The 24,686-nt window shown below is 39.8% G+C and overlaps 2 protein-coding genes across 3 annotated transcripts in view; both read right to left on the reverse strand.

The window, feature by feature from the left end:
• Positions 1 to 24,686, reverse strand: part of polr2g (RNA polymerase II subunit G) — a 125,618-nt gene that overhangs the window by 98,610 nt on the left and 2,322 nt on the right. The window contains exons 7-8 of one of the 2 annotated variants that reach the window (XM_069694563.1): positions 24,508 to 24,541; positions 24,202 to 24,253 (exon numbers count right to left, since the gene is read on the reverse strand). In XM_069694563.1, the coding sequence (XP_069550664.1) occupies positions 24,240 to 24,253; positions 24,508 to 24,541 (48 nt within the window). In that variant the 3' untranslated portion in view covers positions 24,202 to 24,239. Of the gene's footprint in view, positions 1 to 23,886; positions 24,254 to 24,507; positions 24,542 to 24,686 lie in introns of those variants that run through there. The other variant, XM_069694562.1, reaches the window with a different exon arrangement.
• eef1g (eukaryotic translation elongation factor 1 gamma) lies at positions 15,966 to 23,689 on the reverse strand. Its single transcript, XM_069694556.1, has 10 exons — positions 23,594 to 23,689; positions 22,433 to 22,591; positions 22,125 to 22,188; positions 21,561 to 21,703; positions 21,260 to 21,403; positions 20,986 to 21,115; positions 20,316 to 20,520; positions 18,731 to 18,903; positions 17,408 to 17,532; positions 15,966 to 16,378 (listed from the first exon to the last, which is right to left on the reverse strand). The coding sequence occupies exons 1-10, from the start codon at positions 23,603 to 23,605 to the stop codon at positions 16,220 to 16,222; spliced, it is 1,314 nt and encodes a 437-aa protein (XP_069550657.1). The 5' UTR covers positions 23,606 to 23,689; the 3' UTR covers positions 15,966 to 16,219.

Consider the following 24,686-nt stretch of genomic DNA (forward strand, 5'->3'; position numbering starts at 1 on the left):
TTTATGTCAGTAAAATAAACATTTTAAGCAAATATCTCTAATGTTTCTGGCATGGCGTTGGAGATTTTGTTATGCAATACAAATTTTGACAGCTTAAAAGTTTTTTTTTTTTTTTTTAGCTATATTGCATGGAAGTGTTTTTTTTATAAAAAATTTAGTTTGTGTTTCCCATTTCAGCGTAACATTGAAGTACACAGAGTAACACACCACAAAATGGGTATCATACGATAGACGATGACACAAACGGCTCATTACAGGATTTAAATTGCTCCACACAAACTGACACAAAGTTATCATTAACATAATGACTCAGGGGTGAGGCCTTTACTTAACATACAAAAGGCAAAGTGTCTGTTTACGAGACAAGAATTTATTTAAGTATTTTTGTTTTAACAAAGCCCACCCTGAACCTGAACTGCCATAACTCTACATAGTATATTAAATTACTTCATTTATTTTTTGGGATTTTAAAATGTATTCAAGATTTTTAAAAATCTGGAATACAGAATATGGGCTGCTATTTTCCTCCACACTGCCATAAGCAGAAACAGCAATTAAAATAGTAATCACTGTAATTATCAGGAGCAACTTTGCAGCTTCATTTTGTTATAGTCCGTGTCACGTGAAAGATTTTTGAGGTGAAACTTCAGCTAATGTCACAGGCACTGCTCCTCATATACCCTACTGTTATTTCGAGTATTTTAAAAGTACTTTACAGCCACACGCTGATTGCATCTCTCCGGTCTAATGCGGGGCAGCCAAAGTAAATAACTCATTTTGAACTTCTAAAACAAAACATTCAGAGTCACAGATCACAGTTATGCCGTGTTTAAAGGGTGGGAAAATAAAAGAAGAGATGGCATGATAAATTGCTCAGGCAGTCAGATTGGGTGGGGCCTCAGACAAATTTAGTCACCAGGATTACAGGTGTAAACAGAAGGCTCATAGATGAAAAATGTTTGGTAAATCATGAATTCAGTAACGAAAACAACGTTTTGAGAGAAGTGACTTTCAACCTTTTTTGTTGTTGTTTGTCTCGTGCACAAGCAGCTGTGACACCATGTCATATCAATTTAAACGTGTTCATTTAAAAAAAAAAAAAAAAAAAAAAAGTTTTTTAAAGTGGACGTTATTCAAGTGTTAGTACAGCAGTGGATATAGAGCTTTGCTGGTTTGTTTGTTTGTTTAAGTTTGGATGTGTATTACAATCACCTAGAAGCTGAGCATTACATCCACTTATCCATCTGCTTAATGTGAGTCAGTTCTCACTGGTACACAGTACAGGTGTTATGCAGAGTTCTGCCTATCTGCCGAAAACTGCATGCACCTCGCCACAGCCAAAGAGAAAACTACCAATCATTGTTTTTAAACAGGAGGGTGAATCATTGCAATGTAATCTTTATCAAATTTTTCAATGATGATAAATGATCTGAATTCTGTAGTTGTTTTGAACATTCAGGGTCATCAATGTTTGTTTTTTTTAGACTCAGTAGTGGCATTTTCTTGATATGTCTGAAATGCACAAGGTTTCCTTGATTAAACACAATACTTCCACTATATTGTGACTAATATATATATATATATATATTTTTTTTAAATGTGTGTTTAAAAGTATAATTTAGGATTCCAGATTATTAAATGGATAGTTATATTAAGTTTGTAAATGCAGACAAATAATTATGGGGTGTAAAATTCATGCAGTCAAAGTTGATCAATAAAAACGTGCCGATTAAACCATTTGATTCCGTGAAAATCTCAGATCTGAAGCGAAATTACTGCGCGATAAGGGGAGCATGCATTATTCCGCAGAGCTGATTGTTACAGCAAAGTACTGCATACTATTGCGTCTTAGATCGTTATAAAAATTGATTAAATACAGTTTACCAAGACAAAACAGCCCAGGTTATGTCCCGATCAAACCATTTGATTGACGGATCTCCAGAAATAAAGTTCAAGCGTGAATGCAACATTAGCGCCACTGCTAACGGGGATGTTAAGTCAGCATCAACAAAACGCACCTGCGATTGCGATTCAGTTTTTGCCCTCCAAAAAATGTCCAGTGCCCGCTGAATTTTCGATACCATCAAATATTCACACAAATGACCTCTCAGCTGTTTCTCTGCAGTTGGTGTATGGAGACGGCTGAACGCACCTGTGGTCAGCCAAATGCTGCTGCTTCCTGTGTCCGTTTCATTTTACAGACTTCGTTTCAAATTAAAAGCCATTGTTTGTTTCAAATTAAAAGCCCACTACTGTTTCATACACGGCCCAGCCAAATAGCAGGTTTTACCTCGTCTTTGTACTCCAAATAAAAAAAGGAAACTGTTGTCACCTCTATTTGATAAATCTTTGTTGTGAATATCAGGTAATGTCTTCAAATATTTTTTGTTCACTGTTGAAAGTCAGAATGTAATACTTCATGATTTGCTGATGTTGGCGGATACACCCACCAATTTATGAGTACTGGAAGTGCTGACACAATTTTGTTTCCCCTTCCACCACTATAAGCTAACCACATACTTTTAGTTATTTCAGCCATTTACCCATTGTTGTAATTCCTGCATTTTACTTCATATTTTTAATCAAATGTTTGTTTGTTTTTTTGTTTTTTGTTTTTTTTCCTTTAATTAGCTGAGGGAACAGCGTACTTTCAGGCAGCTGCAGAAGTGGCCCCGGGGGTACCAGTACACCTGGTTGGAAGTAGTGATGTGAATATATGATATGATATATTGTATACAACCATCCATTTGCAGATGGGATGTCATGTTGGTTGTGGATGTATATGCATATAGAGTAAATGTGTTTTAATGTTTGATTTGATTATTAATCAATTTGAATATTGATTTCCTGCTACTGCACATCATGCATATCCTCATGTGTTGTTTGCTTGCTATTGTTCTTATTTTCGTTATTGAATGCTTGCTTTTATTGCTTAATTTTTTTTATTCATTTGCATACAAATCTACATTGCTTTTCATTCTGTCTGATGTTGTGCAGCACTTTGTTCAACTTTTGTTGTGTGTAAATGTGCAACATAAATAAATTTGGCCTAACTTGGCTTAATGTAAGTATATGTTCTTCTTCACCTCTGACACCAATGTACAGCGTCCTTGAAGTAGCCCTTTTGTCCTTCTTCATATGTCACACCCTTGCTCAGTGATGTGGAATAGCAAACATTAAAGGAGGAGAGCATACCCAGAGGAAGTTATTGTGTTGCTTTGTGGAGAGCAAACAGGGAGTGGTACACGCACACTTGTAAATGTGCGCATACACATATCTTAATATTGCCACATCCCATCACAGTGAGTCAAGAGAGCTCAGATTCAGTTTTGTCCCAAAAACGGGGTGCAGCTCTCCTACCAAAAGAAGACCCATGTGCGTAGTTGACAGTAACTGAGTGCATGGTGAGATAAAAGTGAAGGAGTAATCCCAACCATGTGCAAGATAAACAAATATCCTGAAGAATTCTGTATGAAGTCAGGTATTTCTGTACTCTTTGGACCACAACAGTGTTTTAGATAATCTATTTGAAATGGCATTCAAAATTTTTTAATAAAAATATAAAACATGTTACTGCAGGGCTCATAAAGTCTCGAAAACAAACTGTGTGAATGAGTTAACAACATGGATTATTATGATTTTATTGACTGCAGAGATTATTTATAATGTTTACATATTTAATGCAACCCTGTGGTGCTTATCTGCAGAATACAAATTTTGGATCACAGATTATCTTCTACACACAAAGTGTCCCGCTATTGTACCTGCTTGCTCAGTCCTTTTTGCCACTGAGGTGTGGCTCTTATTGCCTCCTGTAATGTGCCCGCATGTGAACAGCAGGACTCTTGTCCAAACTGTGCGGCGGTGTTTTCAGCGGGCATTGAAGGTTTATGGACTGTGATTATGCAGTGTCACTGTCGCTTAAGAACTTGTTCTTACACTGATGAGGTGAATCCAGTTAGAGGCCTAAATTACTTAATGATAAGTAGTATCTGTATTAAATTTAAATCAACTCACAGCAGGAGCTGGGTGAGTTCAAAAAAACAGTAAAGCAAGTTCGAAAGTTTTGTTTGAGACAACTACCCCTTTAACAATGCCATCCTGCTTAAGCGCTGGTACCTTTTGTGGAATATTTAACAATTCCTTCATTGTTTTTGAATTATTTTACCCTGTTTTTATATGTATGTGATATATCAGCTTTTTGTAATTTATAAGCATATTTACTTTAATTTCATTGTTGAAATACTGAGAGTTTGCAACAAATGATACATTTTAAGAATAACTTTCTTTCCAATTCATTCACCTTCATTAATCTAATGATTGGCAGACATGACTCTGAAAGCATGTCTGTGTTTACACATCATGTAAACTGGTTACCTTTAATTTGAAGTAAGGTGACATAATAGTGACATTTAATTCAAATGTATTTTTTAAACAGATATTGATGGATTTGTTGAGGGTCATAGTATGTAAATATAAATCCTGGCACAGTGTGTATTGGGAAAGTTATTTCAATTATAAATGGTTTGGTGCAGAGTGTGTGGGAGAATTAATGTCATAAATGGCAACGCTCGTTTGGCTCTCTAGTCCAAAGATATAGAAGCAAAATGTCTCGTCTTTTGCAAAGTTCACAGTGTGCCCAAATTTGTTTCCATGAAGCAAACACTTCTGCTTTTTTCTCAGGCGTGAGCACTTATTCTGACTAGTGGTTTATCAGTGGCACAATGTTATCTTTTTTAGGATAATGGTACTAGAGGCAACAGTTCAACACGTTTAGATCGGTTAATGGTAAAATGTTTTTTTTCTTCTACTAAAAGAAGGAGAGAAGTGAAAGGGACAAATGTGGCGTTCTTGAGGAATTCAGTAAATTTAGGTTCGAGAGGGGAAGACATTTAACAGCTTCTTCAATTCTGAGAAAGGTTTGTCTTTCAACACCTTCAAATCATGCTTTCTATGTTTAGTTCAATGGACTTCCTTTGTCTTTGTGGTTTCCAGTTAAGAATGTACCTGTGACAACAGAATATTTGACATCGACGTTTTTTAGCTGTAACAATTTATAATTTTTCAATAACTTTAATCATTCAGAATATTAATTACATCAGGTTGTCACTTTCAAGTCTGGAGGAATAGAGATATTCCTACTAATTATTTGGGGTAAATAGAAAGTCAGTTGAACAAACAGCTAGTCACCGTAGATATTTATGATCTACAATTAACCAACAAAAAGGTTCAAAAATGTTTTAATTTGTTGTTGTAATTGTTGTGAAGCGCTTTGTGACTTTGTCTGAGAAAGGTTCTGTATTAAAAAAGAAAAAAGATTAGAAAAACAGTGAAACTGAACTACTCACAAATCAATGCCTTTGGATCAGTACATAATCTATAACTATTTGTAGTTGCTGTACATGTGCAAATGATTGGGGCCTAAATAATGAAACACAAACAATGATAGGATGTAAGTACATATGTTTTCACAAGATACCAGTAGCTCTTACATGCAAGTCAAGACGCAAACGTTTCTATTGTTAGAACACACATACAACTTTGAGTCTTGAATGTGCAGAGAATATGACCTCCTTAGCAGTTATCTGCCTGAAAGAGTGTTGTCATCCAATAAAATAAAACAATACTATGTTTCACAGAAAATTAGTCAGTCAGACTACATGCACAAAAAGGTTTTAACATTTTCTCTCATCTACACCCACTCAGGAAGTATTTCTAAACAATTTCTCAACACGGATTCATTAGATTAGATTAGGTTAGATTAGACTTTATTAATCCCAGAGTGGGGAAATTTTAATCTATGAGAAACCCATCCATCAAAGTTCTGTAAAGTTCTCTATTCACTAATATAAATTGAAATCTCAAAGCTCTTGCTTTTCTTTTTATGATATTTATAATAATGTATTGGTCTCATTTCCTCCATATATCACTTTAAATGAATCAAATGTAACAGTGTGTAAATATGAACTGTACCTATGAAAAAAACTGTGTCTGTCAGCACAGTGTCAAGAGCATGGAGGAGATACCAGGAGACAGGCCAGTACACCAGGAGACGTGGAGGGGGCCGTAGGAGGACAACAACCCATCAGCAGGACCGCTATCTGCTCCTTTGTGCAAGGAGGAACAGGAGGAGCGCTGCCAGAGCCCTACAAAATGACCTCCAGCAGGCCACTAATGTGCATGTTTCTGCTCAAAGTGTCAGAAACAGACTCCATGAGGGTGGTACGAGGGCCCGACGTCCACAAGTGGGGCCTGTGCTTACAGCCCAACACTGTGCAGGACGATTGGCATTTGCCAGAGAACACCAACACTGGTGCAGTGGGCCTTGAGTTCCTTCTGATGCATGACAATGCTAGGCCTCATGTGGCTGGAGTGTGTCAGCAGTTCCTGCATGATGAAGGCATTGATGCTATGGACCGGCCTGCCCGTTCCCCAGACCTGAATCCAATCCAGCACATCTGGGACATCATGTCTCGTTCCATCCATTGACGCCACGTTGCACCACAGACTGTCCAGGAGTTAACTGATGCTTTGATCCAGGTCTGGGAGGAGATCCCTCAGGAGAACATCCGTCGTCTCATCAGGAGCATGCCCAGGCGTTGTAGGGAGTGATACAGGCACATGGAGGCCACACACACTACTGAGCCTCATTTTGACTTGTCTTGAGGAATTTCCACAGAAGTTGGATCAGCCTGTGATCTGATTTTTCCACTTTTATTTTGAGTATGATTCTGAATCCAGACCTCCATGGAATAATGATTTTGATTTCCATTGATCATTCTTATGTTATTTTGTTCTCAACACATTCCACTATGTAATGAATAAAGATTTTCAACTGGAATATTTCATTCATTGAGATCTAAGATGTGTTGTTTCAGTGTTCCCTTTATTTTTTTGAGCAGTGTATAATGTAGACATTAGGAAAATGTGCTAAATATTTTGCAATATATATTTTTTACAAACGGAACCTCCTCTTACTGTCACTGCTTTGTGGCAGTTCACTGAAGTTGAATACTAGGATATGTGGGAATGGGTGTGTTTCCTGGTCCTAGGTGTGTCAGCCAGTGTGAACCAGCGCAAATAACTTGGCTCAGACGCGCGATGAGTCACAGGCCATGACTACAATGAAAACAGGGCAGCTCAGACTGCAGAGAAGAGTAAAATCAAAGGATTAGAAGGGGATGGACAGTTGACTGTGTGTGTGTCTGTGTGTGCGCCTGCACATGATTGCTTGTGTGTGTGCGACTGTGTGTGTATGATTAATATCTCCCACAGGATATGGGAAGTCACGTGGAACTGGCCTGAGCAAAACTGTAACTTGTGATGATAGATAGATAGATAGACAGTTACTTTATCAATCACACAAGAGGAAGGATATGTTTAAAGCAAATTCTATCAAATTCAGTTGAGCAACTGTTTGGCTCTGCCCACAGGTACAGGAATGGGTGTGAGTTGCACATTTGATTGTGTAATGCAGATTTAATGATTTAATCCCACATCGGAATCAACGTTTTCCAGCCACATTTCAGTCTGTAACCCAGAGTGTTTTGAAGACAAGTTAAGAAGAGAGAAAATTCTTGTGTGAAACTGAAAAAAAATGTTCCAATTATCAAACAAAATTCTTTCCTAAATTCAGACAATGAAAGCAGTGTACTTGGCAAAAGGCCTGTTTGCATGAGCCATCAAGATAATTTGCAGGCGCATGAGATACAGTGGAGGAGTTTATTCCAAAACACATTTTATAGTGCAACTCCATGTTTGCTGCTCTTTGTTCTCGGCCTTATCTCTTCTTACTTTTTCTTTTTCTGCATGTTTACTCCAAGAGACTACTATACCCTACCCTATAAGTAGGGTGTAATCAGTGACTAAAATATTATATAAAATAAAATAAATAAAAGATCATATCTATAAAATGCTGATTTACTTACTGACTTATTTATGACCTTTGTTCTGAACTGAAGGCAAAGCAAAGCCCGGGCGTAGCTTTCGCTGTCAGCGATCCCAAGCAAAATAGGGATTTGCATAAACAGCAAACAAAGTCAAAACGGCTCCTTGCACTCAAACTGATCTTGTTTGCTGCATTTGTGCTTTGAAAATGTCAATAAACTTAAGTCTTTTAACAGTTCAGCTTGCATCTGGAGAGATTGTCAAAATCAGGCAGTCACTACACAAACCAGATTGTGTGCAAAATAGAAGAGTTCTTTGTAACTTCATTAGATTTCTGCACAATGCAACATTGTCAATATTGTGTCAAGTGTTTTGCCAACCAATGCTGAAGACAGTCAGATAAACATGGTCAAAGAGGCATTGTCAGGATTAAAGAATGCCAAAGGAAATGTGCATCAAATTCAGCTCGGTTTTTTTTTTTTTTTTTTTTTTTTTTTGATGAATGAATGCATTATTGTAGAAGATGAGTCAAAAAGTCTGCATAAATAAGTAACACAAATATTGGTTCTGCTGTCAAACTTTCCCACTGCTGTTTCAAGTTTAAGTAATACAAATGCAACTTCTTTTATCTAATTTCTTTTATTTGATATTGTCTGTTTGTCTTTGTATTATTGCTTTCAAAATTAGTGGGGGGAAGTAAGTACATTTCCTTAGATACTGTGCTTACATACAAGTTTGAGGTAACTGTACTTTACTTGAGTATTTCCATTTGATGCTACTTGACTTTCATTAGATTAACACATCACAGGGCCTGCTGGGTTGAAAATAACCCCAATTCGGGTTATTTTGGTTACCCGGCGCTGGGTCAAAAACTCAGCAATGGGTTATTATAAAGCGGGGTTGGATTAAGTATTTGACCCATCATGTTGGGTTATATTTTCTACCCAAAAATGGGTAAAAAATTACTACTTTGTTGAATTAAAGCTATCAAAAAATGGGTTAAAAAAATACAGCCCAAATTCTGGGTTGTCAGTTACACTTAAAAAATTATACTGTATTTCAGTTGACTTCTGAATTAAAAGATGCATCAATAAAATAAAATAATTATGAAATTATGAAACAAGCACATCCTTTCCAAACTATTCTTTTACTGCCTCAAGCAAGCAATATAATCATAACAAATTTAACATTACAATACATTTAATTATAAAATGAATACAATGGTATTGAAATATGTGAAATTAATTTAATGTTCCTCACACCAAACTTTCTTTTGGCAAACAATTGCACATTAAATATAAAAATTACCACAAAAAGCAAGGTTTCCTTTTCATGGATTAATTTGTCATTAACAATATTTTGTTTTTGATTTTCACAAACCATGAGGATTTGCATATTGAACCAGGGAGTAACACTGATCGGCGCCCCAACATCAGAACATATGGGCACTGCTGTCGCTCTGCTCCGGTCGTCAATCATGTTAGTTCCGATCTGAGAAAAAGAAGACTCTTAAAAGTTGTTTCAACAGGTTAAACACCAAACCACTCCTCACTTTACATAAATGACAAGACTAATGTTGGCACACAGATCATTGCTAGATAGCTGTGCAGCATATCTGTTTTGACAACATAATATAGCTCTTTGTCATTCCACAAAATCTGCTAAGCGCTAGCAACCGTACTGTTTAGGTTCCACTTGGCGTTAAAATGTCAGACTGCAAAACTGATGACTCACCTCTCCAACCCAATGGGCTGGGTCAATATTTATAACCCAACATTAGGTCAAACCAACCCAACATTGACCGACCAGCATCAGCCCAGGTTATTAAAATAACCCAGCATTTTATAGGGTGGGACTTTTAAAATAAAGATTTGAAACAAGGGATAATGTGACTAGCTTTTAAAATACAACACATTGTTAAAGTTTAAACCAGTGGGTTTCATCTTTCTAGGTTTCCGATGTCTTACAAAATGCAGTCCGTAGTCAGAGTCACATTTCAGATGTCCTAGGATGACACTACGCCCACCAGCCAGTCTGTGACTGTGTCTGTCTCTTGTTTGGTGCTGTAACAGGTATTGTACTGTGGGGTTTTTTTTTTTAAGCTTTTTCTCAGAAAACAGATGCTGTGTATGATGCTATGAGAGCAGTAAGAGGGAACACAATTGTAGGGCGGACAGTTAAACAATGAGCAGAAACTCATTTTAAAGGCCTGTAATGAGGAGCTGCAGATTTTCCATAGGATCAGCTCGAGGAACCAGTTTTGCACAGTCACACTGCTTTAAGACTGTCATTTGATATTGTTATTAGAAAAATATACATTTTCCACCCTTGCCGCTTTGTTAGTAGTTTTGAAAGCAGGACGCATACTTGTCTTACTTAAGGAATCTGAATATTCTTTCTTCGCTGCTTATAATAAAACTATTTCCAAATGATTTTGACCTCAGTTTAACTAACTAATTACTTGCTTCTTTCTCCTGTATTTTACTTTCTTAAATTGAAACCAGGGAAGTTTAAAATGTGATTAAATTCCTGACTTGCAAAACTGCTGCGAAAGTTAAGGAATGGCTTCAACCTGTATGTGAAGCCCTTTTTAAAATCCAATTTAATTTAACTTAATTGAATTAGTACTGATAATTGAATTTTCTTTATCTTCTTGGCAAATTAGTGAGCCCATGGGACTGAAGGCTGAGTGATAATGTCTCTGATCACTAAGTCAATGAAGAAGTTTCCCTGTAACTTGATTACCACACGCATCATTTGTTACATGGCAACGCTTTACTATGTTTATGATTTTGTGCTATCCTTGGCCCTGGAGCCCTGTGACTAACACAAGCTGGGACTTCTCAAAAAAAAAAAAAAAGTGGACCTAAAGTAACCACCGAAAGCAGAGTGTATCCATGGTGAGATTACAACTACAAAGAAATCGCAGTCAGCTAATAACAATGTGCAGTACTCAAGATACACTATCTTGCAACAGGCAGGTCACACACAGCCTGATATTTGCCATCACCATGGTAACTTATCATTGGTAATCATTTTGGAATTCCCCACAGCTCGTGCTCCCTTGCATGCACATACACACACTCTCATATGCTGCATACACACAAACATACGGTGATGATTCAGAGAGGCGAGCTGTTCCTTTGGTACAGAGAAGAATGTAAGGGGGGAAAAAAAGGGGAATGAAAGACAGATTGAATTGTGGTTTCCACTGCAAGTTGTGAGTCACGAACACGAGGGAGGGACCGAGAAAAAGAAAAAGAAGAAGACTATTCTGGGATGGCTGCCATAGCAACATAATAAGCAAGGGGTAGGTACTTGCAGGGATGTCTCCATAGCAATGCCCTGTGTGTGTATGGATAAATATCACATGCCACAAAGCAGTTTGTACTATAGTAAGGAACTCTGCTCTACTTTATTTGTTACACAAAGTTTGTGACTGGTTTTAAGAGAAGATGCCCCCACCCACCCACCCCACCCCCCCGCCCTTCCTGTTTTTGCAATTCAGCCCAAGCAGTCTTGTTGTGTCTGTACATAAAGCTCATTTAAAGAGGCTGATGCTGGGAACACCTCTCACAGGTTGGGTCTTGTCGTTGCCGCCACATTGTACAGTCAGAGCAATCAACTTCCAGGAAGCTTCAAGTGTATTACTGTTGCTCAATTGTTTTAACACATCAGCCCCCCAGAAAGCGAAGTAACTCTACAGATTTAAGACTTTCATAGAGACACAAAAAAAAAAAAAAAAAAAAACCCACAAAAACACCTGATTAGTTTACTGTGTGATCAATTTCTTGCACTGTCAGACAATCAGTCATTATAAACTGTTTTGGATTATTGATCCGAGGGGAGGGACAAAGCGCTCCTCCTCCCTGTGGCTCACCTCCCGGCTGCTGTGCGTGCGTCGACACAAGCAGATACCTTCATGAGCTGCACATTCCACTCATAGCAATAAATGTCCAAACACTGCAACTCTTTCTATGACTGGGGATGTAGACTGCCAGCAAGTCAATACATGAAATGACAAATCAATCCGGTTGGGGTACATGTTTGCTTTTGGGAAGCTCATCTAGGTCTAAACGTCCTCTTTCAGTACAGAAGATTGCAAGAACAACACTGCTGAACATCTTGAAAAGAGGCGAAATAATTTTAGATCTTATTCTGGCAATCTTGTGTTGCATGACAAGATAAAGGATCGCCAAGGGCCAATTTAAACAAGGGAGGTTCAGTCCCCGCCCGAACCAAGTGTAGAGCAATTATGACTAACTCTTGAATTTAATATTTCCTAATGCTGTGCCCCAGGCAAGTAGTGCACCAAGTCAAAGCTTATTAAACGACAATTAATTTTTATTATGAATTGTTCGTTGTTTTTTTTTATCTGTTTCTTTGTGATCAATATTTCTGCTCTTGGTAGTGACGGTAGTGCATTGTTATAGTTTTGCTGTAGTTAGACAACACGCCCCACCTCCAGATTCTGGTAACATGAGCCACAAGCAACTCTGGGGTTTCACGTCCAACAGTGCAGGGGCTGTCTGTTTTTCCCCTCCTCTCCTCTCTTCCCTCTTCACCGCTCAAAGACTCCCACTGGCAACCTCTGTTGCGGGGCAATGGAACCTCACCAAGAAATAACTAATTAATAATCGCTCCTGTAAACCACAAGGGCCTCAACTTATGAACATTACTTGCAGGCGTTGTTATGCAGCTCGTGACTCGTGGTTACTACATCACATCATCTTTCTTTCCCTGCCTTCTTCAGCTATTTCCCCTCAGCTACCTCACCTTTGACCCGCCTCATTCCATTCCAGCACTGAATTACTATGTTTTAGTGCCACGGAGAAATGTGCGGCTCACACCCCTAAAGTGCACTAATGGGAAGAAACCCCCCCCCCTCCCCCCTCCCACACCCCACCGCCCCCCCCCCCCCCTCACTCAGAACAAAAGATCTGAAGGTCACTTTTCTTGGCGAGTAGAAACAGATACACTAAAAATGTAAGTAGTATCATTTCAAACTTTGCGTACGTCTTCTGTTTTAGATGTATGCGTCCTGACTTTGCCTTTCTTATATTCCACTTCAGCATACATGTCCGTGGCTGTAACTCAAAAGCAAATAGAGGACATTCTGAGTGAGGATCCATTTTCCTGCCCCGCTTCCTTTTGCTCAAGTTTGATGCGTGCGCGCTCGTGGGAGTTGAAGCCCAACTTCAGACTAGTCCACAGGGAAACCCCATAAAAGTCTGAGGGTGGGACTCTATATTTGTGAAAGCTCAGTGTTTTTTTTCTGTCCGCCTAGAGATGTCCCTCCTACCCACTGACAACAGTGACACACTCTAGCATTGGCCATTAGGCTGAGACGCCATGGTTGAGATGTAAACACGCCTAAAATGGAGGAATATATACGCATATAAGGAGTTTACGCCTAGTAAGAGCATCTGCGCTGTGTTGAGGTTCTTTTGGAGAAGAAACAGTGTTGGATTTCAGCCTCACCTCACTGTTCCAAGCCCTCCCCCGACTCACCCTTTTCCAGATGTGTGTCTTGCACCACCAGATGCTCAGCACATGCATACCATGCCTAAAGCTCCTACCGGGGGCTGACCGCCACACAGGGAACTTGTGTGGTGAAACAATACAGCCTCTCTGTCTGTGTTCCTCCCTCACCAGCACTCCTCGCTGCTGCAACTGCTTTTAAGAAAAATCCTTCCCCCTGACCCCCTCCACCCTCTCCACCTTCAATCTAGGAAGAAAAAAATATATATATATCCAGAGAGCAAGGACCAGGAGAAAGGAAGGAAAAAATAGTGAGTGTGTGGCCAAGAGAGAAATAAAGACCAGGGGGAGGAAGGCTGGCAGGACTGGAAGAGAAAATGTTACTGTTGGCATAAGACTGCTTATTGTTCTTGTGGCTTGCTTTGGTTTAGCTTTTTAACTCTGAAGTTCCGAAATACAAATTAGAACCAGAGTATTGTATGGACTCGATAAGGCTGCTATTGGGAAGGAAAATTGCCTCGAAAAGATTAAAGTTGCATATGATCTGCTCACTTTAATTTCATATTTGATTGCATGATGAAAGAGCTTTTGTAACACTGCTCCTTCAGCAATCAAAGGGTTAGCCATCGGCAGTGTTGTAACTGCTGCAGTGCTGTGGGTGAAGTCAAAGTTATTTGCTCAAGTTACAGCCCTCTTCCACCATGATCCACAGGATGGGTGAGTCATGTGCTCAAGGACTTGGACGCTTCACTGTTGTGGGAACATTTCCATTTTCTGATTTCCATGAGCACACAGAACAAACTAAAATGGCTTCCCTCATTCAACACGGTGGTGGGAGATGGTTGCGCCAAAAAGATCCTGAATCACACTTAGTAAGTAGGAAAAAATTACACGTCTGACTCACTCTGGGACAAGAGTTCTCTCTCGTCCATTTCTCGTGTGTGTGAATGTGTCAGATGAAAAGCCTCCAGATCCACCCTAGATCTTTTCGGTGATTAAACTAATCTTGGTTGTGCTAAATACATTACTGACACCTCAAAAGTGACTCAAAGACGATGTGAATTAATAGCATGAATATAAATGAAATGAATTAATTATATGGGCTGGTCCAGGTGTCCTATTTTACCTGCAGCTTTGCACAACAAACAAGAGGCACCAACCAAAGAAACTGAGGACAAGCCAAACAGCAGGTGTGTCAACAAGAAATGATCAAAAGTGTTGTACAAAATTTTATATGGCTGGGTGTGTCCCGATGAAACCTAGTGCTTTGTCTTTATACCATTGATATACATGATACATGTCTTTGTATCATTATACAAAAGGGTTAAAGCTTCAATCTAGGCTTTCAGTTGGAAAAGAACGACAAAATTTACATGTTCACAGAATTTGGCAGACGAGGGATGCTCTATTCCTCCTCATAGAAAGCAATACTGATACCAATTTACAGAAGTAGGCTCTGAAACATGGCATTTCTGCATTTGATTAGGGTGTGGTCAAACCAGCCAAGTTCTGTTCCTGCTATTAAAGCAAACAGCTCAATCTCAAATGCATTTACAATACAGGAAATGTATGTAGATATAGCAACATATAAACACTTCAGATTAACTAGAAAAACCCAGCTGGGATTTAGACTGTTCTGTTTAAGGAGTTGCATAGTTTGGAGTCAGCATGCTCGTTTAAACGCTGCTGGTTTCCAATGTTTATCAAACAATTTAAAAACGAATTATAATTCAAGGTTTGTGGTGAAACATAATACAAACTTGAAGATTCTGGTATCTTAGTGGGAGAAACTTATTGCGGTACAAGTTATATGTTGATGATCTCTGCACTGAGTCATCCAAGGAGTTATTCACAAAGCGTCGTTCCAGACTTCTCCTCGGGAAAGCACAGACAGCATCAAAACAAGAACCCATAGTTTCAAAGCAGACATTTCCATCCGTGTAAACCGCAGAGCTCAGCCCAGTCATTTTCCACGTTGGATGCTTTCCATTCAACCCTGCTGTTTATAGTCTCTGCCTGCCCTCTGCAGGGACCATAGAGGACTGCAGGTTCAGATGCGGACCCGTGATTTAGAGCAGCTATTGGGAGAATAATTTAAAACGTTTCCTTGTCACACCAGATCCTAAAGTCACAATATCAGTACAAATGGAAAATAAACAGCCTACAATGAGTCGACTGCAATACAGGCTGAAAAACATCGGTTCACTGTCCTCTTCTGGCTAAAAGTTTAAGATGTGACATTTCCAAACGCAGCATTGCAGCTGGTTTTGTTTCTTGCACACTGTTGTGCAGTACAACAGAGGTAAGTGTGTATTGAGAAAACATCTACATGACTGCAGTGAGGTCATGTCCTCCACTTTTGAGTGGATGTTAAAAGGATTTTTAATTGCTGTTGCGTTCCTATCAAGTCCGTTTACCGAACAAATGAACTGTTAGTCATTAACATGATTTTCACTCATCCTTTTTGGGGTGGCATTCGAGTGGAAATTTTGAAATTGAATTGCTTATGTTGATGGCTTACCACTCCAAACACAAATAACCCCAACCATTGAAAACAAACATTATTTAGACTGAAGTAATACACCACAGACATCAAATCCTGTAGACGGCATTGAGGGAAATGCTTTATTTCACAGGTCAAACAAAAAAAAAAAGAAGAAAAAAAAAAAGAAAAGAAAAACAGTTTGGGGGCCACAGACAAAACTCACTCTTGTCTTCAAACACTGTCATTCCAAGTCATTCTTGTAGGTATGTAAGCACGTGTGGCTGAAAGTTCAAATGTTTTTTGTTTTTTTTAAGTGTTGGAGAGCAGAAGTGCAGAGAGCTTTCGTTGGACTGTCTCAGTGTCCTCTCACTTGAAGATCTTGCCCTGGTTGAAGGCTTTCCCCGCATGCTTGAAGTCTCCCTCCCAGGCAAAGTACTCCTTTACCATGGTCTTGCACTCCTCGCTGTCCGGCTGCAGCTTGCGCCAGTCATACGATTCGTAGTCGATCTGCCAGTCTTCAGAAAGCTGGAAGGGGAATGAATAGAATATGGGTGAATTGCCCTCAGCTATTATGACCTGACAAGTATCTCCACAGCTGTCAGATGTTAGATCACACATTCCAGCTTATCCCGAGGGAAAAGATTCTGAGAAACAACCAAATTTAACCACAAAAGCAGCGCATGCATCGAAAACCTGAATCTTGGAACTTTAAAACAGTTCAATGTGGTGATACTATGAACCAGCATTTTACTCATGTAGAGGACCATCAAATTCAGGTGGTTTGCAGGACTATATTATTGAGCAGGGGTCTCCAACTGATAGCTCCTGGTAAAATACGTGTTTGTTGAATATCAATTTGTTATTGTTCACATAAAAAGAAGCTTTTTCAGCTGTTTAGGTGGCACTCATGTATGTGAATAAATGTTAGTGTAGCTCTTGGACACTTTTATTTCGTCAAAGTAGCTCTCAGGAAAGAAGAAAGAAAAAAGGGAGGCCTCAGTTATAGTCTCAAAGTCAACATAGACCAGTGGCATCTGCCCAAACTAAAGCATTTAGAAATAACTCTGCTCTCTAATCCATCTTTACTCTCAAGACTCATCTCTTAATACCCTAGGGACAACTGTAAATCTTGATGGTTTATCTTTGTTTGTGGCCACAGCATGAACCAGCCTTTTACTCACTGAATCAGAGATGACTGGGATGAATGTGGTCTTTCGTTTCTCTTCCCCTGTCAGATTAAGACTTGGTGTCACTGCTGGACACTGCCTTGCCCAATGACAGGGGAGCATCTACTCCCAAGGGAAACCTTTGACTCAATACTACAGTACCTATTCACCACATATACTATTAATATGAATAGAATATCAGTTTTAAGTAGTTATTGTTAAAGCCATCACCAATTTAATGTTGAGCTGCAGTACAAGTATCGCATACTGATTCTGCACATGAATGGCAGCACTAATCAGTGTCAGCAACCGACACAAACTACTCGAGGCCGGGATGTTATGAAATCAGATCATTGTGGGACGTCTGCTTCCACTTTTAAACACTTACAGAGAAGGCCAGTTCTTGGCCTCTGAAGATCCAGATGCCCGAGATGCTGCTGTCATTGTTGGTGCCGAACAAGATGACGCTGGCAAAGGCGTTCTTTCGGAGTTTGTCCAGGCGCTGGAACATGCCTGTGAATAGCAGGAAGGGGTTTTATTACATTTTCGACTTGGCTTGGTTTCTATGGAAACAACAAGTCACACCATTGTGTGGTAGCAAATGAACATGCAATTGGACCAATGTTCACGTACATTCGTCTCCAACGATTGCAAAGGACTTCAATGAACTGCAAAAACATCTGGATGGATGGTCCACATCTGTTTCATGTCCATCTTTTCAGATGTGGCCATAACTAACGGCCGTGTCAAGTATTACGTTTTATAGAGAATCATTTCAATACCCAAGGTTTTGTTTAATGTGACCACAGCATGAACCAGCCTTTTACTCACTGAATCAGAGATGACTGGGATGAATGTGGTTTCTAGTTGGTCTCCCCCCGTCAGATTAAGACTTGGTGCCATGATGAGACACCGCCTTGCCCAAAGACAGGGGACATCTACCTTTGTCCTGTTTCTGCAGGGCACTCCGAATACACACTAATGTGTGTGTAATAACTTAAACGACGTGAATATCAAATTTGAACAACATTTACTGATCAGTTCAGGATGTCAAACATGTCTTTGTATTTTGTCTGAGCTCACTCCAAGAGTTTTACTGGAGGAGCCCCGGGATAACAGACTTGGAGAAGGAGGTTTTAAAATGTGCGATTATTCCTAAGACACTGGCTTTAAGCAGCGTCCTGCCCGTGTTTACTTATCCTTAGTTATGTATTCTCTCAAAACCCATTTAATCAGCTTCCCCGAGAAGCTGTGCTACATTGAAGTATGTGCCAAAACTGCTCTGAAGGATTGAAGAGAAACCCTTCCGTGTCACTAAGCAAACAGCTGAAGGGTGAGATTCTATATTCTTACTTCAGTCAATGACAAAGAACACAAACACGGATATAAATATTCTAAATATGATCTCTGCAGTGTAGTGGTCCATCAATACATCTCTCAAGACGTCTTAAAAGCCTACAAAATTTCATTAAATTCGCACATGTGGACAAAATTGGCTCCGATCTTCACGTGCATTGTCCTTGGACCGCAGGAGCTGACCTCATGCAAACACATGAAACACAAAACACCCATATATGGAAGACCCAGGCTAAAAATAAAACCCCCTCTGAACTCTCTTTTAAACCACTGCCCTCACATGAATGACTTCACACACTAAAATTACTCCCTTTAGATTGAGGTGTTTGATAAAGTGGCTGCTGTCGAGTCTCACCTGTGATTAGGTTGCAGCTCTTGAAGGTGAGTGTGAGCTCCTCGGGGTATTTGTACTGACCGTACCAGATTGAATACCCTTCACGGTCAAAGTGCTCCCAGAAGTGGGGAAGGGCTACTGTCAAAGTGTCCTCGTTGGAGTACTTTCTCTTGAACTCATCCATGACAAATGTGCTGAAAGAAAGAAAGAAAAAAAAAAAAAGTTCGAAAGATCAGTTCATATATCTGCTGTCTGTACATGCAGGGTGAAGAGAATGCCAAGAATTTGAAATGAGATTTTGCCAAAGGGAACATGGGTAGAAACATGTATCGAGGTTTTAACCGTTTTCCCTTCATTTCCATCTCCATTTCAAAAGTAATAAAGGTGTACCGTATCACATCATTCATAATAAGACTTATAATATTTGAATATGATAAAAAAAACAAAATCTTTGTGATAATAGTAATATTCCAACTAGTAAGTAGTTATTTATTATTCTATAGAATGTGCATTTTGTTTATTAATTATATTGAATATTTTTTTTTAATGTAAAAAATTTCCCTCAGGGATTAATAAAGTATCCATCTACATACTCTTACGTAGGGTACGTTACATGTGTAATTTGCGTAAAGCAACAATCAGCAGTGTGAAAGTGGTTTGGTTATTTAAAAAAAACGGATGTACAAGAAATCATAATGTTGGTTTTTACTGGATATTGTAAGGCAAATTGTAATAGTTCCTCTTACATAAAACACCTATTTTGTACAATTGCATGTTCTTGTGATTCAAAATTTTCAGTATTGTCATATCGTAGTCGCACAAATATCGTGGTATTTTGGAGCCGTATCGCGCACACACACACACACAGTAAAACAGATGGGGATAGCTGGTGGCTATCTACAACTGAAGACTTTAGGTGGTTTATAGAAATATATTACAGTTTAAAAGTCTGCTTTGCTCAGTGGCAACCGCCTAAACTGAAACACATCGAAAACACCTCCAGACCGGACACAGTTTTTTTCTCACCGACTCATTTCTGAATAACTTCAAGACAACTGGAGATCTTGAAATTGTCCTGGTTTGTGGCCAAAGCATGAACCAGCCTTTTGCTCACTGAATTAGAGATGACTGGGATGAATTTGGTCTTTAGTTTCTCTTCCCCTGTCAGATTAAGACTTGGTGCCACAGTTGGACACTGCCTTGCCCAATGACAGGGGAGCATCTATTCTCCCCTCAAGAGGGGGATTTACTTATTGATGTGCAAGCCTGTTGCCACCCAAGACACGGTCTTGCGCATCAAACATCTTGTACCATCAAAAGATTCAATGTTCAATATACCATCGAACACAACCAACGCACCATGGACAATCGGACTTCACCCACTGATAAGCACTCCTTTCAAGTAAAAGGGAAGCGCTGAGTGAAATAATCCACTGACGTGATTCGTTGCAATCAAAAGTTGCAGACTATCGACTTTGTCGCATGATTGCAATGCTGATCAAGAAATCAGCGAAGTGTGATCTTACAATGCAACAAAATCTGAACGACAATTCCTACCAAAATACAATACAATAAAATAAAAAAATAAAAACAAAGCCCTTTCTACCTCTTTGGCAGGAGTGCGAAGGGGTCCTTGGCTTTGGGCTCTGCAGCCAGAGCAGCATCGCAGTCGTCCATTTCCTCTTCTGGGGCGGGCTTCTTCTCCTCCTTCTTCTTCTCTTTCTTCTCCTGGGGCTTGGCTGCCTCTTTCCCTGCCTTCTCTTTCTTGGGTGCAGCCTCTTTTTTAGGCTGCATCTCAGCAAATTTCTTGGCTAGATGAACAGAACAAAACAAAGACAAGTGTGTTTCCCGAGAAATGTTTCAATTATCTGCGTTTGGTTTTGTTCTCATGGAATCATTCTAGCCAGGACTTAACTCAAATTGAAAAATAGTTCAAGAAATCTGAAAGCTATTTGTATGATTAATTCATTTAAAATTCTGTATCCCAGTGATTATTATATAAGAATCTGGCATTTAGTCCAAACCTTGAAGCATGATCCTCATATTGGAGAATACGACTGCGCATATACGACTTAAATTTTAGGAGCAGACATTTAAAATGAACGCAACTTTTTCACAATTGAAAACAGCTATTGTTTTAAACAATTTGGGGGTTACATCTATTTTATTACATGTAATTTTAGACACTTAAGCTGCCAGTTAATAACTTTGTGGCAGAAGACAGGTGCACGTCTATTTTCATCCTCAAAATTTTAATCTAATTTTTGGTGACTCACCATCAAACTGGGCCATCTTTTCACATAGCTTGACCTCTCCGAGGACAGTCTTGAACTGGGGCTGGTTCACACAGGTGACAAACCAGCGAGTCACATTGGAATAAGGCTGACGGAAAGAAGGCTCAAGGACCTGGAGAGGACGGAGAGGTGTCAAGGCCTTGTAGAGAGCATCTCGACTCAAATTGCACAAGAGATCCAGTGTTGCTAGGGGAGATGTCAAAAGTGGTCGGTGTGTGGCTGGCTGTGTAACGCATCTGCTGTGTGCATGTCAAACCTGTTTGTAGAGCCAGATCATTGAGCAGACCACAGTGATGTCAGCAAGGGAGACCCTCTCTCCCACAAGGAAGGTACGGGTGTTCAAGTGTTGGTTCAGGACTGCGAGGGCCCTCTTCACGTCCTCCTTGGCCTGCTCTGTGGCCTGAACAGACAGATGAAATCACAAGTCTACTACATATAGTCCAGTGCCACGTCACAACTACAAGGCGTTGTACTCTGGCAAGCTGCCCACCTTCCACCACAGCTACCAAACTATCGCCGACGTCTGCAGATTGACCAGAAAATGCTGCGCTGCATACCTGTTTGTTGAACTGCATGATTCCCAGAGTGGGGAAGACCCATGCGCTGGCTGGAGGGATGATCTCTGAGTCAGCAAAACTCACCCACTGCAGCACCTGGGCTGCTGCCTGAGGGGAGGCACCGCGCAGGCCATCATTGCTCACTGTAGATCGAAGGTGGAAAATTGAAAAGAAAGAATGAGTTTTAATGGTATTCTGGCATTAATGGAAACGTTTATGAGTCAAATAAAATGGCCGGAAGACACAAGTACAACTGAAGATTTTAACATTATCCTCTGCAAACACACCAACTACAAATAAGCCCAACTAATAATGATCGTTGTATTCCAGTTGCATTTGGTTTGGCCCCAATGACAAAAAGTGCCCAGCGACTATGTGAATTGAATATTTTGCCGACTCATGCTTCAATCCACCACAAATTCCGGACCGGGGAAACTCTTAAACCCAGTTGTACTGATTCTGATTAATTAAGACTGTAAGTTAACCAAATACAGATCTTCTGGATGAACACGAAGACACGAGTATATAGGACACTTAACATTTATTAGTAAATGTGAGACTTACAGTAGTGAGCAATGGCATTACTCTCAAACAGACAGAAGCCGTCATCTCCCTGGTAGGCAGGTACCTACAAAACAGAAATTAAAACTAATTCAACACATTTAGTGTGTTTTTCCCATCAGAGAATCAAGTACAACATGCGCAGAGGTGTAGTCAAACCAGTTAAATCCCTAATCCTCACTTAATATTCATTCGACAACGGATTCACATTGTCTGTAGGAACAAATCGCACTGAATGATCCGAGCACAATTGCTAAAAAAAAAAAAAAGGGGCCCATCCCATTTAATCCGACAAAACGAGTTGCACTCACCTTGCCCAGAGGGAAGTCGCCGAGGAAGGCAGGGGTACGGTTCGTCTGCCCGAAGGTGAAGGCAGGGGAGCTGCTGGCAACTTTGAGGCGAGCACCACTGTACTGGGCTGCAATCTGGGCCTTGAAGGCCCGCCAGTTCTCCGGGTACGTGTACAGAGTCTGAAGGGACAAAGAGGGAGAGACAATACCACGATTACTGACAAACCTCAGCATTTAGCGAATTACAATTTGAACATACACGTGCCACATGTTCTCAAAAGATGCTGCCAGGGTGGAACAAAGAGAACCCTCATGGCCCCGGCTCAGGTTTTTTTTTTTTTTACCCTACATTTACTCTGGTGCAGAACAGAGTTGTGCCACTGCGTTTTTTTTTTTTTTTTTTTACTATAAAACGTCTGAAACGGAATTAAATTGTTCCATAAAAAGACTAAGAGAGGTAAACCTGGACTTGTAGTGTTCTTCACACAAATGATTTGAGGCCATCCGATAAGAGATGCTCGGCCATTTAAAAAAAAAAAAAAAAAAAAAAAAAAAAAAAAAAAAAAAAAAGTGACTGTGCAGGAAGAGGATCGAGGTGGAGCTGGGAAACGTCCGCAGATAAAAAATAAATAAATAAAAATGAACAAAACGTGGCTAATAAATGCTAGCTTTCACTGCCGGATGTACTTTTATTTAACCAACTACAAACAATGAATGAGTTCTGTTCACGTGGCGAGCAGCTTCAACGCTAACTAGCCAGATTTTTTTTTTCTGGCGATATAACCCGAGTCTTCCGAGCTTTAGACAATAAACGCAATTACAGACCAGATTTTTTTTTGGGATTAAATAACCCGCACCCAAGTATTAAGGCCGGGAGAAACGGCGCAGAAACGTGAAAGTAGGAATCTACAGTACAGCTAAGGTAACGTGGCACAATCCTGAGCTGGGAGAGCGGCGTCATTCACTTTCAATGCGCCGTCAGGGTAGCAAGAGCTGACCTCGTAATGAGCATTGCGTCGAATACTTCGGAAATAAACCCTCGAACAGCCGCAAAACAACCCGACAGCGTCGCGTCTGTGCAAAGCCGCTTCGCAAGGGCGCAGATGGGGCTGATTTTAAACGGATTGAGGCAGCAAACTTTGAAGAAAGCAACACGGCTGGTCATCTCTCCATCTTACTCACCCCTGCCGCCATCTTCAGGACGAGAGAAAGAAAGAACGACGGCGCGCATCACTGACGTATTTACGGTCACATGACGTGCGCGGCCCTCGGAAGTTTCCGCGTGCGCGTCTCGCCTGACGGCTCGTTCGGTTCCAACTGGCTCGTGACTCGTCCCATTTCAAAACATCACATTTGACATTTAATGACGTAAACTTGAACTGGCGGAGCTGCAGCAGGTCGGCACTTTGTCAAGATATTAACACACTGCGACCCTTAGACACAGATACGAAAACGTAAGAACAAGTAGAATTCTTTATTACAGTCCAAGTACAAAAAAAACAAAAAAAAAAATAGATAGGATGGAAACTATGAATTCAACAGGAAAGAAACTAAATTACTTCACTGGGCTGCCAGTGAATTTTATAAAATTTTGCACTCAATTTAGCGAGCATCTACTGATCCTGACCACAACATTTGTTTGGAGTCTTTCAACAAAAATTAAAAAAAAAAAAAAAAGTAGGCTGTATAGCATAAAAAGTGCTATGGGGCTGGACCACTTTTCACCATACCATATCAAAGTAGAATTTTTTTTTTGAATTTTAACAAAGACCTATATGGGTTGCTACATAAAAAATGTCCCACGTGAAATGTGCTCCTCTGAGACAAATCAGCTCACAAGACCTGAAAATAAAGTAGAAGAGGCAAAATTAATAACCAATCAAAAAACAAGATGTTCATAAACGGTACAATAACTGTTTCTTTGCAACCACTTTAACCAAACTGAAACAATAAAAGGTCTGTTTTACCAAATTTTTAGAAAATGTTTCCTTAATGTGAAGAATAATTTCATACTTTGTGAAACGCTTATCAATTCACGCCCATCTAGTGAGCAGATCTACCACATGTATGACAATGTTCAATGGTGTAGTACTAACCCAGATAATCATCCATCAGAGATCCAATGGCAAACTGAAAAACAAGAGGAAAGCAATATTTAACTTACTGTCAAATAACATACAAGAAATCAATTATATAAAGTGCAGCGGAACATTTGAGATAAGGTGACCAACCTTTTCTTATTATTTTTGCCTATGGTGAAGTGATAGTTAGTCTC

Source organism: Brachyistius frenatus, unplaced genomic scaffold (assembly GCF_029030835.1).
Source record: "Brachyistius frenatus isolate BFR_SWC_R1_liver_20210118 unplaced genomic scaffold, ASM2903083v1 Contig_17, whole genome shotgun sequence".
In the NCBI taxonomy this organism is placed as follows: domain Eukaryota; kingdom Metazoa; phylum Chordata; class Actinopteri; family Embiotocidae; genus Brachyistius; species Brachyistius frenatus.

Excerpts from the sequence above, each read along its gene's own strand:
- eef1g (XM_069694556.1), bottom strand. Across the intron at positions 22,189-22,432 it reads GCGACTTCCCTCTGGGCAAG|GTACCTGCCTACCAGGGAGA; the intron begins GTGAGTGCAACT and ends TCTGTTTTGTAG. Across the intron at positions 20,521-20,985 it reads AAAGATGGCCCAGTTTGATG|CCAAGAAATTTGCTGAGATG; the intron begins GTGAGTCACCAA and ends CTGTTCATCTAG.